The sequence below is a fragment of the Choloepus didactylus genome, chromosome 13 (genome assembly GCF_015220235.1).
Source record: "Choloepus didactylus isolate mChoDid1 chromosome 13, mChoDid1.pri, whole genome shotgun sequence".
Lineage (NCBI taxonomy): Eukaryota > Metazoa > Chordata > Mammalia > Pilosa > Megalonychidae > Choloepus > Choloepus didactylus.
In genome coordinates this window covers 91,878,704-91,894,213 of record NC_051319.1, presented here as the reverse complement: position 1 = coordinate 91,894,213, position 15,510 = coordinate 91,878,704, and the positions used below count along the sequence as shown (strand labels likewise).

At 37.1% G+C, this 15,510-nt stretch overlaps 1 protein-coding gene across 4 annotated transcripts in view; it reads left to right on the top strand.

Moving 5' to 3' along the window:
* Positions 1-15,510, top strand: part of JAKMIP2 (janus kinase and microtubule interacting protein 2) — a 177,672-nt gene that overhangs the window by 152,235 nt on the left and 9,927 nt on the right. For 3 of the 4 annotated variants that reach the window (XM_037801884.1, XM_037801881.1, XM_037801882.1), the window contains 2 exons: positions 9,181-9,246; positions 12,957-13,027. In XM_037801884.1, coding sequence (XP_037657812.1) covers positions 9,181-9,246; positions 12,957-13,007 — 117 coding nt within the window. In that variant the 3' untranslated portion in view covers positions 13,008-13,027. The remainder of the gene's footprint in view (positions 1-9,180; positions 9,247-12,956; positions 13,028-15,510) is intronic. The other variant, XM_037801883.1, reaches the window with a different exon arrangement.

The window sequence follows — 15,510 nt, the reverse complement described above, 5'->3', positions numbered from 1 at the left end:
ATTTCACTTCTTATTCAAAGTTCCCTGTAATTATGGTGTTTGAATAAACTGACCATACAAGTTAAACTATTAGTATGCTGTATATATATCCTGCACCAAATAAACATCTCTTCCCTTCGTCTCATACAGAAGTTGAAGTTTTAAAACAACCCTGTGACTTCTATCACATTTGAGTTTGCATGACTTTAAGTTTAGATTATTCTATGTCGTCATTTCATTTTTTCAGGCATCTTTTCCTTCTATTAGGGGATGAAAGTGTCCCATGCATGAATTTCTTATGCTGCAATAGCATTTAATTCATTTCAACACATCAGGAATCATGTCATAGAATCACAGAAGTGTTTATTTATGAGATGGACTTGTAGTTACCTAAATTTGTTATGCTTAATACCTTGTCATCCCTTTTTGAGTATTTCCTTAATCAGTTTACTATGGTACTTCACTTCTGGAAGCGATGGTTTTAGTTGTTTGTTTGTTTTATTTTGTTCTGTTTTAAGTGATCCATTCTGAGCTAATAGGCACATTACAGTTCTAAGCATCATAGTGTTCCACTGACATTGCCTATTTCCCAAACAAATATTTGTTAGACTGTGCCTTTTCCAGCTATTTCTTCCTCTTCCCGTTCCCTTTTAATCAGTAGCTTAATTTCAGAGAATTATTCCAGAAGGTATTGGCCAGGATTTGGTATATATAAATATACAGTTCATTCTAAATTTTAGAGCATATCATTAACTATTTAATGGACATTTCTGCTTTGATGTTTCAGAGTGAAATCACATGAAACATACCTAAATATTCATTCTTGTCATCACCTTGCTTCTCTTTCCCCATCTGTGTCTTGGTCAGTAGAATTACCATATTTCAAATTACTCAGGCTGGAAACCCTGAAGTCTTCTTTTTCCTTTACCTCCAATGGTTAATTTAGCATCTGTTTTGCTAATGCTGCCATTTTGCAAAATACCAGAAATGGATTGGCTTTTGTAAAGGGAATTTATTTGTTTACAAATTTACTGTTCTAAGACCACAGAAGTGTCCAAGCTAAGGCATTAAAAAGAGGATACCTTCACTGAAGAAAGACCAATGGCATCCAGAACACCTCTGTCAGCTGGGAAGGCACATAGCCAGCATCTGCTTTGCTCCCAGGCTCTGGTTTCAAAATGGCTTTTCCAAAATGTCTGTGGGCTTCCATCTTCACTCCTCTCTCTCAGCTCCTGTACATCCTTGCTTCTTTCTCCCAGGGTGTTTCTCTCTAAGCATCTGGGGAGTCCTCTCTTAGTTTCTCCAGGGCAAAATCTGGGCCTCATCTCTTAGCATATCCAAACATCCTTCTGTCTGAATCTCCAAGCGTCTCCAATCATCAGCGCCTGTGTTGGCTCCTGAGCTTTCTTAAGTACTCCAGTGAACCAGTCAAGACCCACCCTGAATGGGCGGGATCCACATTTCCATGGAAATAATCTAATCAAAAGGTCTCTCCCACATTTGGGTGAATCACATCTCCATGGAAACACTCAATCAAAAGTTTCCACCCTAATCAAAAGACTAAAAAGTCTGCCCCCACAAGATTGCATTAAAGAACATGGCTTTTCTGGGGGACATAATATACCCAAACCAGCACAACATCACATCCATCTGGCATTTCTCCTGAAATATTTTTGAAGCTGGTCCATTCTGCCTACACTTGTTATCCCAGGCATATGTAATAGCTTTTATTACTGCAGCAACTTCCAGGTGCTGACAAATGTCCTCTGAGGTAACCTGACTCCATCATCTATGCATATGTTCAATCACATATTTAAACACCTTTCCATGCTGGGAAGAGAATCTACCAGTGGACCCTGCCCTCACAAAGTTTAGGATCTATAGATGTTCTACTTTGCTAATGCTGCCAGAATGCAAAACACCAGAAATGGATCAGCTTTTATAAGGGGGGGGTTATTTGGTTACACAGTTACAGTCTTAAGGCCATAAAGTGTCCAAGGTAAGTCATGAACAATCAGGTACCTTCACTGGAGGATGGCCAATGGTATCCGGAAACCCTCTGTTAGCTGGGAAGGCATGTGGCTGGTATCTGCTCCAAAGTTCTGGTTTCAAAATGGCTTTCTCCCAGGACGTTCCTCTCTAGGCTGCAGTTCCTCAAAAATGTCACTCTTAGTTGCCCTTGGGGTGTTTTTCCTCTCTTAACTTCTCCGGAGCAAGAGTCTGCTTTCCACGACCATCTTCAAACTGTCTCTCATCTGCAGCTACTCTCTCAGCTTCTATGCATTCTTCAAAGTGTCCCTCTTGGCTGTAGCTCCTCTTCAAAATGTCACTCTCGGCTGCACTGAGTTCCTTCTGTTTGTCAGCTCCTTTATGTGGCTCCAGTGATTTAATTCAGACCTACCCTGAATGGGTGGGCCAACACCTCCATGGAAATTATCCAATCAGAGTCATCACCCACAGTTGGGTGGGACACATCTCCATGGAAACACTCAAAGAATTACAATCTAATTAACACTGATAGGTCTGCCCACACAAGATTATATCAAAGATAATGGTATCTGGGGGGACATAATACATTCAAACTGGCACAATAGATGAAGACAAAAGAGATCAACCGAAGAAAAATAATTACAATGTGATTGAGAAGTGGCATAAGAAAAGCATATGCAGTATGCATGGAGAGCTAGTTGTGGGGGAGACTTCCAGCTCTTCTTTCTTCAGTCCATCAGGCATACCACTACAGATTCTTCACCCATTTCCTCATGGTACATTCTTGCTCAAAATCCTCCATGGCCCTTATTTCTAGCTGACTTAAGTCCTATTCAGGACTCTTCAGGTCTGCATTAGCTAGTTACTACTCCCCAAAATAACATGATTCCAGAAAATTCTTCAGAGCATAACTTCCTTTCTACTCAGGCAGGACTTACACTGGCACCACCTGTGTCATGAACTTCCCACCTTGAAGTCTTTGTTTCTGTGATTGCTCACCCTAAAATAGTGATCATTTTCTGCTCTCTTAGATCCTGTTGCATTTATCCATATGTTCTCATTTTTCTAGTCCCTTTCGAGTCTGCCTTCTCCAAGATGCTCTCCCTGACAGCCATAATGGATCACATACCACTGAAAAGTTCTACTTGCCATACCATGCGATACACTCATTCAAAGCCATTTATTGAGGGCCTATGTTGTTTTGTACAGGGCATTCCCTGTACTAGTTTGTTATGGTTATGTTTTGTATTTATTTTCTATTTCATACTTCTCCCTGCCCCATGTTTTTTCTTTCAAAATCCATTCCTTTCAAACAAATTAAATCTGTTGGAGATGTGCATGTTAAAAAAAATATACCAGGTATAGAGAATATTGTGGTGAACAAAGACATTAAGGTCATAATTCTCATGTATTTTACACATTAAAGGGACACAGCAAAAACACAAATGAACAAATGACCAAGATAATTTCAGGGAGTGACAATAAGTACTATGAAGAATATTATACAATATGTATGTGAGTTTGGGAGTAGGAGCAATGACATTAGGTTAACTGGTCAGAGAATTCCTCTCTGATATGTGCCTAAAGCCTAAATGTTGAGAAGGAAACAGCCACACAAAAAAGATCGTAGCAAAGTGTCCCAGAAGACAGGGAAAACAAGGGCCAAGTCCCTATTGTGGGAATAAGATTGGAATCTTCTTATAAGGAGCAGAAAGACCATTACAGCAGGAGCATGCAGGAGCAGGGTAAGGTTGATACGAGGTAAAATTGGAGAAGTAAGAAAGGGCCAGATCACGTAGAATCTTGGAGTTTGGCTTTCATTCTGAGTTCCACTCATGGGGTTCTCTTCCTTCTTTCCCACTCCTTTACAACTCAGGAAAATACAGTGATCATTTTCACATTTTAAGAGTTCACACTTGCTGCAGTAAGTGGGTGGCATATGGACAAGATTTGAAGCAGGGAGAGACATTAGTAAGCCATCACCAGTCCTGATGAGAGATCATGGTGACTTGGTGTATGTGGTAACAGTAGGAATGAAAAGAGTTAGGTAGAAGGAGGATCTCTTTTGGAGCTGACAGGGTTTCTTGTTGGATTGCATGACAAGGAGGTGGGAAGGGAAAAGAAATCAAGCTTAGGTGACACAATGTTTAACAAATATTTTTGGAAACAGCTTCTCCATGCTAAACATTGTACTAGGTGTTGGAGATAAGTGATGAAGTCATACATGGCTTTATCCCATTGTGTACCTTTACTATTTAATTTTATTATTCCCTGCGTTTTTAGTCTTGTCTCCCCATCTGAATCTGATGGTTCCTTATAATCAGAAACTAATTCATGCTTTAGCTGTATTTTCCATTACCTCTAGCACAGTCCTGCAATTCAAGGAGATGTTTGTTAGGCAAGCACAGTCTTGACTTTTGGGTAGATACTGCAGTAATCTCACATGTCCCTGATTTTCTCAATATAATACTGACCTCCACATCTAGTAGACATACCAAAGAATTAGTTGCACACTTAAGGTAGAAATGTCTAGCAAATTTATTCTTTTACTACATGTGGCTTTGGAGCACAGGCATACACAGAAATACACACTAACACATGCATCACACACATACACAGATCAGCAGCATTCCATTCACATCTCCTTCTCCGTCATTCATGGTGATATGGTTTTAAGGTCGACCTTGATGGTTTCACTCTGGCCAAAACACACCTTCCTGTACAAATATCAGCCCCCTTCCTTTAGAGCAGGGTTTCTCATTCTCCAAACTATTGGTATTTTGAGATCATTCATTGTTGTGGGGAGTTGTTCTGGGCCTTGTGGGACCTTTAGAAGCATCCCCAGTCTCTACCCACTAGATTACAGTAGCACTCTCCCCCACCACAATTGTGGATAATCAAAAATACCCAGACAATTAGGTGGTGGTGATGGTTGCACAACTTGTGAATATCCTAAAAACCGCTGAATTATATGCTTTAAAATAAATAAGCAAGCAAATAAATTAAATAAATAAATACCCAGACATTCCCAAATGCCCTTGGGGGGGCAAAATTGTCCTGGTTGAAAACCGCTGCTTTAGAAAGAGTGGGATGTGATTTCCAGCTTCTGGTAGCCTTTGTTCCAATTTCTATTTTCTCGCCCCACATGGCATTACAAAAACTGCTCTTTCAGTGTTACAGTCCATTTGGCTTCCAGTTTTTTGGATTTTTTTTTTCTTCTCAGACTCCAGTTCTCTATTTTCTACTTTTCCCCAACAGAGTTATTAAATCACAAGTGTACAGTGTATAACTATGTGTGAGATCATAAAAGTCCTTTTGATTGCCACATATAAATTTGAAGACAACTTTTTTATGTGTAAATAATCATCTGTAACATTGATTTCAAATCTGCAATTTAAGTTAGGGGAATTTTGCTATCTATAGTTAACAGGTAAGATCAAAGACAATTCTAGAACATTTTTATCTTTAGAATTACTTGTACTGACATGTTTATGTTTTATTTTTCCTAACTTCCTAATTTAACAGCTCCCTCCATGAATTTTTTCTTGAAGTGTAATCTCTGCTTTGTTGTTTGGGGATTGGCCAATCCTGTTTATTGAGGAAATTCTACCCTGAAGCAGGGTTGAAATAAGACTGAAAAGAAAGTTAGCAAAGAAGATGATGGAGTTGTTTACATTTGTATGAGTCAGCTTTAGTTTTAGCCACTTTTTAAAAAATCTCATTTTTTAGAAATATTTATCTACTTTTTATGCAAATTTTATTGCAATATCTTCACACACCATATAATCCATCCAAAGAATACAATCAGTATCTTGCAGTATGATCACCTAGTTATGCAGTTATCATCACAATTTTAGAATATTTTCATTACTCCAAAAGAAAAATAACAAATAGACATAAAAAAGAAAACCCAAAACACCCCATACCCTTCATATCCTCCCCCCCATTGTTGATACCTAGTATTGGTGTGGTACATTTCTTACTGTTGATGAAAGAGTATTAAGATATTACTGTTAACTATAGTACATAGTTTGCAATAGGTACTTTTTTCCCCATATAGCATTCTTTTATAAACTCTGTACAAGTGTCCTATATTTGTTCTAATTTATGAAATAACTTATTTATATTTGTAGTGTTATTCATAAGTGTCATCCACCACAAGGTTCGTTGTGTTATACATTCCCATATTTTACCTCTAGCTTTCTCTCTGGTGCCATACATGAGTCTAAACAACCTTTTTCAAGTGTATTCACAGACAATTCAGCACTATTATTTATAATCCCAATAATGAGCTACTATCACCTCTATCGATTTCCAAACATTTAAATTCAACTTTATTTAAAAGTTCTGTACATATTAGACAACCACTCCCTATTCTCTAGCCTCATTCTATCTCTGGGTAACCTATATTCTAAATTTTATTTCTATGATTTTACATATTATAATTAGTTTGTATTGGTGAAATCATATAGTATTTGTCCTTTTGTGTCTGACATTTCACTCAGCATTATGTCCTCAAGGTTCATCCGTGTTGTTGTGGTGTACTCCAGAACTTCATTCCTTTTCAGTGCTGAATAATATTCCATCGTATGTATATACCACATTTTGTTTATCCTTTCATTGGTTGATGGACACTTGGATTGTTTCCATCTTTTGCCAATTATGAATAATACCACTATGAACATTGGTATGTAAATGTCTGTTCGCGTCCCTGCTTTCAGATCTTCTGTGTATATATCAAGTAGCAGAATCGCTGGGTCGTAGGACGACTCAGTATTTAGTTTTCTGAGGAACTTCCAAACCATCTTCCACAGTGGCTCTACCATTTTACATTCCCACCAGCAGTGAATAAGTGTTCCTGTTTCTCCACATCCTCTCCAACACTTGTAGTTTCCTGTTTGTTTAAGTGGCCATTCTAGTGGGTGTGAGATGATATCTCATGGTTTTGATTTGTATTTCCCTAATAGCTAGTGAATATGGGCATCTTTTCTTGTGCCTTAGAGCCATTTGTATTTCCTCTTTGGAGAAATGTCTATTCATGTCTTTGCATATTTTATAATTGGGTTTATTGTTGAGTTGTAGGGTTTCTTTAGATATTCTGGTTAACAAACCCTTATCAAATACGTAGTTTTCAAATATTTTCTCCCATTGAGACAATTGTCAAACAATTGTCAAATTGTCTTTTTGACCTTTTGACAAAGTCCTTTGAAGCACAGAAGTATTCAGTCTTGAGGAGGTCCCATTTATCTACTGTTTCTTTTGTTGCTCATGCTTTGGGTGTAAGGTCTGAGAAGCTACCTCCCATCACTAGGTCTTGAAGATGTTTCCCAAAATTTTCTTCTAAGAGTTTTATGGTACTGGCTCTTATATTTGGGTCTTTGAACCACTTTGAGTTAATTTTTGGGTAGGGTGTGAGGTGCAGGGGTCCTCTTTCATTCCTCTGGATATGGATATCCAGTTCTCTCAACACCATTTATTGAAGAGATTATTCTGCCCCAGTTTAGTGGATTTGGGAGCCTTGTCAAAAATAATTGACTTTAGATCTGAGGGTCTATTTCTGAACTTGCAATTCGATTCCATTGATCAATGTATCTATCTTTGCCAGTACTATACTGTTTTGAACACGGTGGCTTTATAATAAGCTTTAAAGTCAGGAAGTGTGAGTCCTCCCACTTCATTCTTCTTTTTCAAGATGTTTTTGGCTATTTGAGACCCCTTTCCCTTCCAAATAAATTTTATAACTAGCTTTTCCAATTCTGCAAAGTAGTTTGTTGGAATTTTGATTGGTATCACATGGAATCTGTAGATCATTTTGGGTAGAGTTGACTTCTTCATAACATTTTGCCTCCCAATCTATGAACATGGAATGTCTTTCCACTTATTTAGGACTTCTTTGCTTTCTTTTAGCAATGTTTTGTAGTTTTCTGTGTATAGGTCAGTTATATCGTTGGTTCAATTTATTCATAGATATTTGGATTCTTTTAGTTGCTATTGTGAGTGGAATTTTTTTTTAATTACCTCCTCAGATAGCTCACTACTAGTGTATAGAAACACTACTGATATTTGCATGTTGATCTTGTATCCTACCACTTCGCTGAACTCATTTATTAGTTCAAATAGCTTTGTTGTAGTTTTTTCAGGATTTTCTAAATATAGAATCCTGTTGTTTGCAGATAATGAGAGTTTTACATCTTACTTTCCAATTTGGATGCCTTTTATTTCTTTTTCTCGCCTAATTGCTCTAGCTAGAACTTCTAGCACAGCGTTGAATGGCAGTGGTGACAGTGGGCATCCTTGGTCCTGTTCCCAGTCTTAGAGGGAAGGCTTTCAGTCTCTCACCATTGAGTATGATGTTAGCTGTAGGTTTTTCATATACTGCCCTTTATCATGTTGAGGACGTTTCCTTCAGTTATCACCTTTTGAAGTGTTTTTATCAAGAAAGAATGCTGAATTTTGTCAAATGCCTTTTCTGCATCAATTGAGCTGATCATGTGGTTTTTCCCTTTTGCTTTATTAATGTGTTATATTACATTAATTGATTTTCTTGTGTTGAACCACCCTTGCCTACTTGGAATAAAACCCACTTGGTAATGGTGTATAATTCTTTTAATATGCCATTGGATTTGATCTACAAGATTTTGTTGAAAATTTTTGCATCTATATTCACTAGGAGATTGGTCTGTAGTTTTCTTTTCTTGTAATATCTTTATCAGACTTTGGTATTTGGGTGATGTTGGCTTTAGCAATTTTACTGTGGTAACAAGTAACCAAAAATCTCAATCCAAATGGTTTACCAAAATCAAAGTTTACCTTTTGCTTACCAGTATTGGGTCAGCTGAGGCTTTACCTCGGACACCCTGCTCTCCCTACAAGAATATGGCATTACCTTATCACACTGCAACTCACATTCCATTGGCCACAGAAAGTTTCATGGCTGAGCCCGATGACAACAGGGAAGGGGGGTGTGTAGGGAGGCCCAGTAAAAAGAGGTGGCAAATACTTTCAAAAAGTAAAATCAGTGACTGATTTTACACCATAATTATGGGTAATTTTTGAAACATGCAACTACCTTCTAGGTATGGAAAAACGTGTGGTGTTTCCAGCTGCCAGTACTAATGTTAATGTTTTTACAGCAAGTTTTGTGTTTTTGTTGGTGAATGATTTTTGTGTACAACAGAGCACCCACTAATGCTTTTTCCCCCCTTTCTTCAGAGAATTCGAGACTTAGAAGATAAAACAGACATCCAGAAAAGACAGATAAAGGACTTAGAAGAAAAGGTATGGTTTAGTTCGATCTATATTTTAGTCTTTACCTGTTTAATCGGAAAATAATATCTATTTTGCTCACTGTTTTCTTTCTTCTCAGTTATTGTGTATGTTGCATGGGCAGGTATAGTTTAAAGAAACATAGTCTTCACAGCAGGCAGGGTCCTGGATTCCAGCAAGGGTCCTGCTACCTATAACCTGGCTTTTACTTTTGTGCTTATTTGTGTTGATTCTTTTTCTTCTGTGTAAGTATCTTCTTTCCTAAGTTTACCCTTCCTTATCTTCATTTCCTTTCCAAAAGTTTCTTCTGATTTTATTACTTTATATTGCTCTTTTAAAATATTTTTAGCACCTTTTTTTTTTTTTTTTAATCTTTCTCATTATTATTCACAAAAAGCCCTTTCTTCCTTGGGTTGCCATTTCACCTCAACAACAAATTCAGAAACTTTGGTCGAAGTTTGCTAATTATGCCCTCCTATCACTTCCCCACTGGTATGAAAGAATAACTCCTTCTTCAGAGTTACCCAACAGTTTTTTTTTTGTTTTTTTTTTTTGATGAGACATAGTGGTTCTTAAAGAAGGCATTTGGAGATGCATATGTGTGATGGTACAAGGGGCAGGGCTCAGGCAGGAATAAGCATCCTACAATGAGCTAGACAGTCTGGCACAACAAAGAATTATCCTGCTGAAGATGCTGGGAGCACCCTGCTGAGAAACACAGCAAGGATGGCAGAGAGTTCCTCTGGAGTTCCAGCCTGATTGACTGCAAGTTGCTGTTTGAATCCCTGTGTTGAAAAGGGACATGGCTATTCTGCAGTGACTTGCATAGCCGTCTAAGAAGAAAATAGCAAACCATTTGCCATTCCTGAGACAATGGTTAGAATTTGATTCATCCCAAGTTGCTTCTCTAGTTACCAATCTATGTGAGGTCAGAGGGAGTTGGTAGGGTCCAGTAGCCACGTGATAGAGACCTGGATTCTTATCAGGCTGGGTCTTCATATACTCATTTGAGCTTGGTAAGTGTCTTACTTCATCTCCTATGTCTAAGCCATATCAGCACAATAGGGATGATAACACTTGCCTCACTTCCTCTCAGGACTTCTATGAGGAGCAAGTGAGATCATTTATGTAAAAAATTGTACTAAGAAAGTAGAAGTCAAATTAAAAAGTATAATTTTAAAAATTCCCAACCCTGCAATCTATACTTCTCCGCAAAATATTAAATGTGAATTTCTCCAACTTCAGAAGTCCATTTTCAGTTCTGCCAAATTAAATAAGACAAAATTAAAATGCAGTAAATTAACGACTGCATATAATTTTCCCAGGTTTGGTAGGAATACCATGGAAGGCAAAGATTATTCCCACAGCTTCCCTGATTGTTGAAGGACATGTCAAATTCTTCCATTTTCCACATTCTGAGTGGCCAGCTCTTGGCTCCAGCCGTTCTCTCTGCTTATTCTTAAATAATCTTGGGGGTGGCTTAAGGAAGAAGTCCACAGTTACGGTCATTCTGCCCCAGTAACTTTATGATACCATGTGACCCCATTCAACTAAGGTTTAAAAAAAAAAAGATGAAGAAAAGGGCTCTTAAAAGGGATTTTTTTATATTTATTACTCTGACCAGCCTACCATTCTCTAAATTCTCTAAATAAATCCCATGGAAATTATTTTCACTGTCAAAATTCATTGTGATCTTTTCCACAAGTCTTTGCTTAATACATTTTACAGGTCTGAACTTCTTAAGACTTTATGATAACAGACTAATGTACTTAAGAGAATATAAGGATTCTTTAACTATCAAAGCAGCATATTACACATACGGTAATACATTAAGCCACTTCAAAAACAATCTAGTTGTTTTTTTATTAGAGGGTTGAATAAGAGATGAGGCTTATAACACACTATCTATTCACTTGGCTTTCATCCACTTGACCTCAGTTCTGTCTGCCCGTAAGCCTAGTAAAATGGCTAAAGATCACTTGTATCAGGGATACCCTTCAGTCTCTCCCATGGGGAACTTGAATAACACCTCAGGATGCATGTGATATTTCTTCTCTGTTGCTAATTTCCATGCATTGATTTAGTACAAACAAGGTGATAACAACAAAGACAGCAAAATTGCCTCAAATATGTATACTTTGCCATGTCCAAAGCACTTGCATCATCTCATTTGATTCTCATAATTATTTTATGAGTCTGTCATCACAGATATTATGATCCCCTTTTATGTAGATAATAAAACAATGACTCAGAAAGATTTAGCAATTTTCCCAAGATCATCGTATAACCAATCTATGGTAAAATCAATACCAGAGATCAGGTGACTGACTCCATGTGCCATGGTCTTCCCATCACACTGCGTGTACGAAGAATCCCATTGCAGAGTAAGTGATGGGCATCTCCTCATGCCCAGAGGCAGATCTTGTATCTGACCTTATAAGAATAGTGGGAGGCCTTCTCTGGCCTCTCCTGCTGCAGTGACATCGTATCACTGCCCATCTTCCAGGAATGGAAAAAAAGAACAGCTTCAGCTTCCCAGAATAATAGAATAGTCACCCATCAATGGTTCTAGCACCATATTTATAATTAGTTTACACATTTTAGCCATAGTGAAGCAAGAGCCCTATAAACAGTGGCATTAAAGGAGATATGTGAATAACATGCCCTATATGAGAATTCAAGAAGGTCATGTCCTCATTCAAAGAGGTCATGTCCAACAAAATGTTGATGAAGTGTGTTAACAAAGCAAAAAAATCACTGAATTTTCAAAGGTAAACACCAAGGAAATCAATATTTAAAAAAAAAAAAACTGACCTGATCTGTAACCTTTTATGATTGGTATACAATTGGTTATATTCCAGTGCTACACAAGCATCTGTTTGTCCACCCACTTATCTGTTTCTCTAGTGAAGGTTTTGGTGAAGAAAAACAAATTTGAGTATTCTTGCTCCGTTTAACTTCTATGAGCCAGATAGGAAGAGGACCATCTCAGAAGCACAGCAGCTGGAACAACATCGTACATTTATCCTCTGAAACGTCCATTAATGTAGAAGCATTTTTCATACCAGTATGATGACCGTATAGCCTCCCTTGCCCAGGACGTACCCAGTTCATACCTAATGCCTCAGTGTAATTACTAATAGTGTCCACTTTCCCTCTCATTAGTATTTCACTTTGGATAATTAACCATTTGTTTACCCTACATATTAATATTTTCCTTACTGTACCTTGGTCCTAAAACCTGTCCATTAGCCAAATGATGGCAGTACTGAATGATTACCTGTATGCTCTAATCATATTTTATGTTTTTGAAATACCCTCCCACATATTAAAGATAGAGACAGTGACTTGCAATGAAGTAAGACTAAACAGAGCTAAGCTGTAGCCCTCGCTGTGTCGTGAAATTATGTGAAGGTAGATTATTAATTTACAACTCTAGGATTATTTTTCTCACCTGTAAAATTAGGATCTTAGACCAATTACCTGTAAGACTTCCTCACAATTCCAAAACGTATGGATCAATGTTAGCTGAACACTAGTTATTCATCACACTGTTTTGCCAGTAGATAAATGAAAGGTATGGTTTTTTGAATCAAAAAGGTACTTGGTATATTTGTGCAAAGTGGTCAGCCTTGAGCAATGTGGAAAAGTTGAGGTTTTATTCTACCTGAACAGAACTACAGAAATTCAGATTTACATAATCTTCTTCTTTTTCTCTGCAGTTTCTGTTTCTATTCTTGTTCTTCTCTCTTGCCTTTATTCTATGGCCTTGATGTCAAGGTGCCTCTTAAAGGTAAGATTCCATTTAATTCTCAAAATGTGGTTCTAACAGTGTTTGAAGAGATGAATGTGGCATTTAGTTACCATGCCCATGTTATAAAACAAACAAACTAGGTTTGATTAGTTTAAATGCCCTACAATGACAAACAGATCCAATCCATTTGGGTGACTATTAAGGACATAAAGTAGCCACGAAATATGCTCAGAAACATGAAGTATGGGGTTCAGTCCTATTTTTTTCTATTAATTAGCTGTAATGCTTTGGAAAATCACAGTGTCTTTGGCTGTCATTTGCTTGTCTAAGTGTCCCATCAGATAAGAAGAGTTGCTATAACTGCAAAATGAAGACCTATGACTACTTCTTCCATCTTGAAATTTCTGTGACTTTGTCAGTCTAACAAGCTAAAACTGATTGCTATTGTTTTTGTTCTTTTTAACTTTTTCTCCTAATTCCTCTTCTATTAAGTGAGATTAGATCTTTTTTTAAAAAAAAAAAAAAAAAGAGAGAGAGTCTTCCTACTTTTAAATTACCAAGTGCATGTATCCTGAAAACCTATACAAATAATATGGGACAGTGATTCCCAATACTATTAAAAATGTAGACCCTATTTCAGTCTTAATAAATCAGATCATTGGAGATGTAGGTGAGATAGCTAGTAGGAGAAGTGGAGGGCAGAGACTGGTTTGTATTTTAACAGTGTGCTGTGATTCTGATGTGCAACCAGGTATGGAAACTATGAATCTCAGCACTGTTATTAAAAAGGGGGAAGGGCAAGCCACTATTCTAAATCTGTTTATCATGGACCATGTCACCTTTTGTTACACAATTATGTATATATATATGCAGGGATCTTCTTGGACCTCCTAATACCTAACATTTTCTGCTGAAGGTTGAAAAATGGAAGAGAGGCACCTTGCTCTCTCCACGGGTGTCAGCTCTGTTACCTAGAGGTGGAAGAGACAAGGAAAAGAGCTGTCGCATGATATGATACAAGGAAAGAAAAGATATGCCCAGAAAGTTAATGTCCTTATATAGGCCTCTGGCTTTATTCCTTCTTCCAAAACATTTTCTTTTCAGACTGGAAATTATCCTTTGGCAAGAAGAGTACCCAATTGAGTGAAAATACCTAAAAGGAAATGGGGTGAGACTTTAGAAAAGGATAAAAGTGACCAGAGCATCAGAAAACAAACATACCCACACACCTAAAGAACAACAAATAAATAAGCAGGGTAAATAAAGTTCAGTGAGAGACAAGCACTACATGGTGGTTTAGGGAAGAAAAATCAACCTTATAAATATGTTTAGAAAATAAGTAATTTTGAACATTAACATCAATAATAGCTAACGCATATGCCACGTGCTATTCTAAGCAAAAGGTACATTTAATCCTCACAAAACCCTCTGTGAGTTAGGTTTTGCTTTTTTTCCTATTTTAGAGTTGGAGAAACTGAGGCACATGACTTTCCTAGGATCATACAGCTATGAATGGCAGGACTAGGTTTTGTACCCAGGCAGTTTCACTCCCGAGGCCACTCAAACACCATACTGCCTCACAAATGAACGAGAGTATTTCTCCCATATTTTGAGGAACATTTATGTTCATTTAAGTATCAGATGTGTCTTCTATTGGTGTACTACTTAGCTGTTGGGTTTTGAAATTACGACGCACTTATCCCATTTTGGGTAATTCCTTAAGGGGTATACAGATTTGTCTTGACTTATTTTTCCTCCAGGGTTTGCACTTAGCAATTATGTGTTGAATGTTAATAATAATGTAACAAATTAAAGTGAAAATGAATTTTAGTAGTGTAAAATATGTGCAGAAGAGTAGCTGACTAGTTTAGAATGTGCAGCCTTGAAATCAAATGGCCTTTATAAGTTTGAATCCTCCTTACTAACTGTGTGACCTGAGACAATTTACCCAATCTGCCTGAGATTAGGTTTCCTATTCCATAAATGGTTGTAATTATGTCACCTATAGCATGGTATTACATTATGAAAATTAAATGAGATTATGCATGTAAAGAATTTATCACTTTGCCTGACACATATTTAAATAATTGGTAACTCATAGCTATCTTTTAAATAGCTATAATGTTTACTGGACTTGCAAATTTATGTTTGAAATTATAACTTCTAGAGTTGCCAAGTAATCTATAGCCTAAATCCTAAACAAGTAATTGCCATTTCATCTCCATTTTTTAGGGAATAATCTGGATTTAAAATAATACAATGGAATAAGACATTACTGGGAGCTGCTTAATGCTATTTATGTCCCTATAGCAGGCAAGAGAGAGAGAGGGGACAGAAGATCATGATTATTTATCCACATAGTCTGGTCTAGTATTTTTTTTTTCTTGTCTCATTTAATTTAATTTAATTAATAAAACTTTTATTTTAAAAGAGTTTTATATTTCCGGAAAAGTTGCAAAGACAATAAGAATAGAGTTCCCATATATCCCACACCCAACTTACCCTATTGTGAATATCTTACC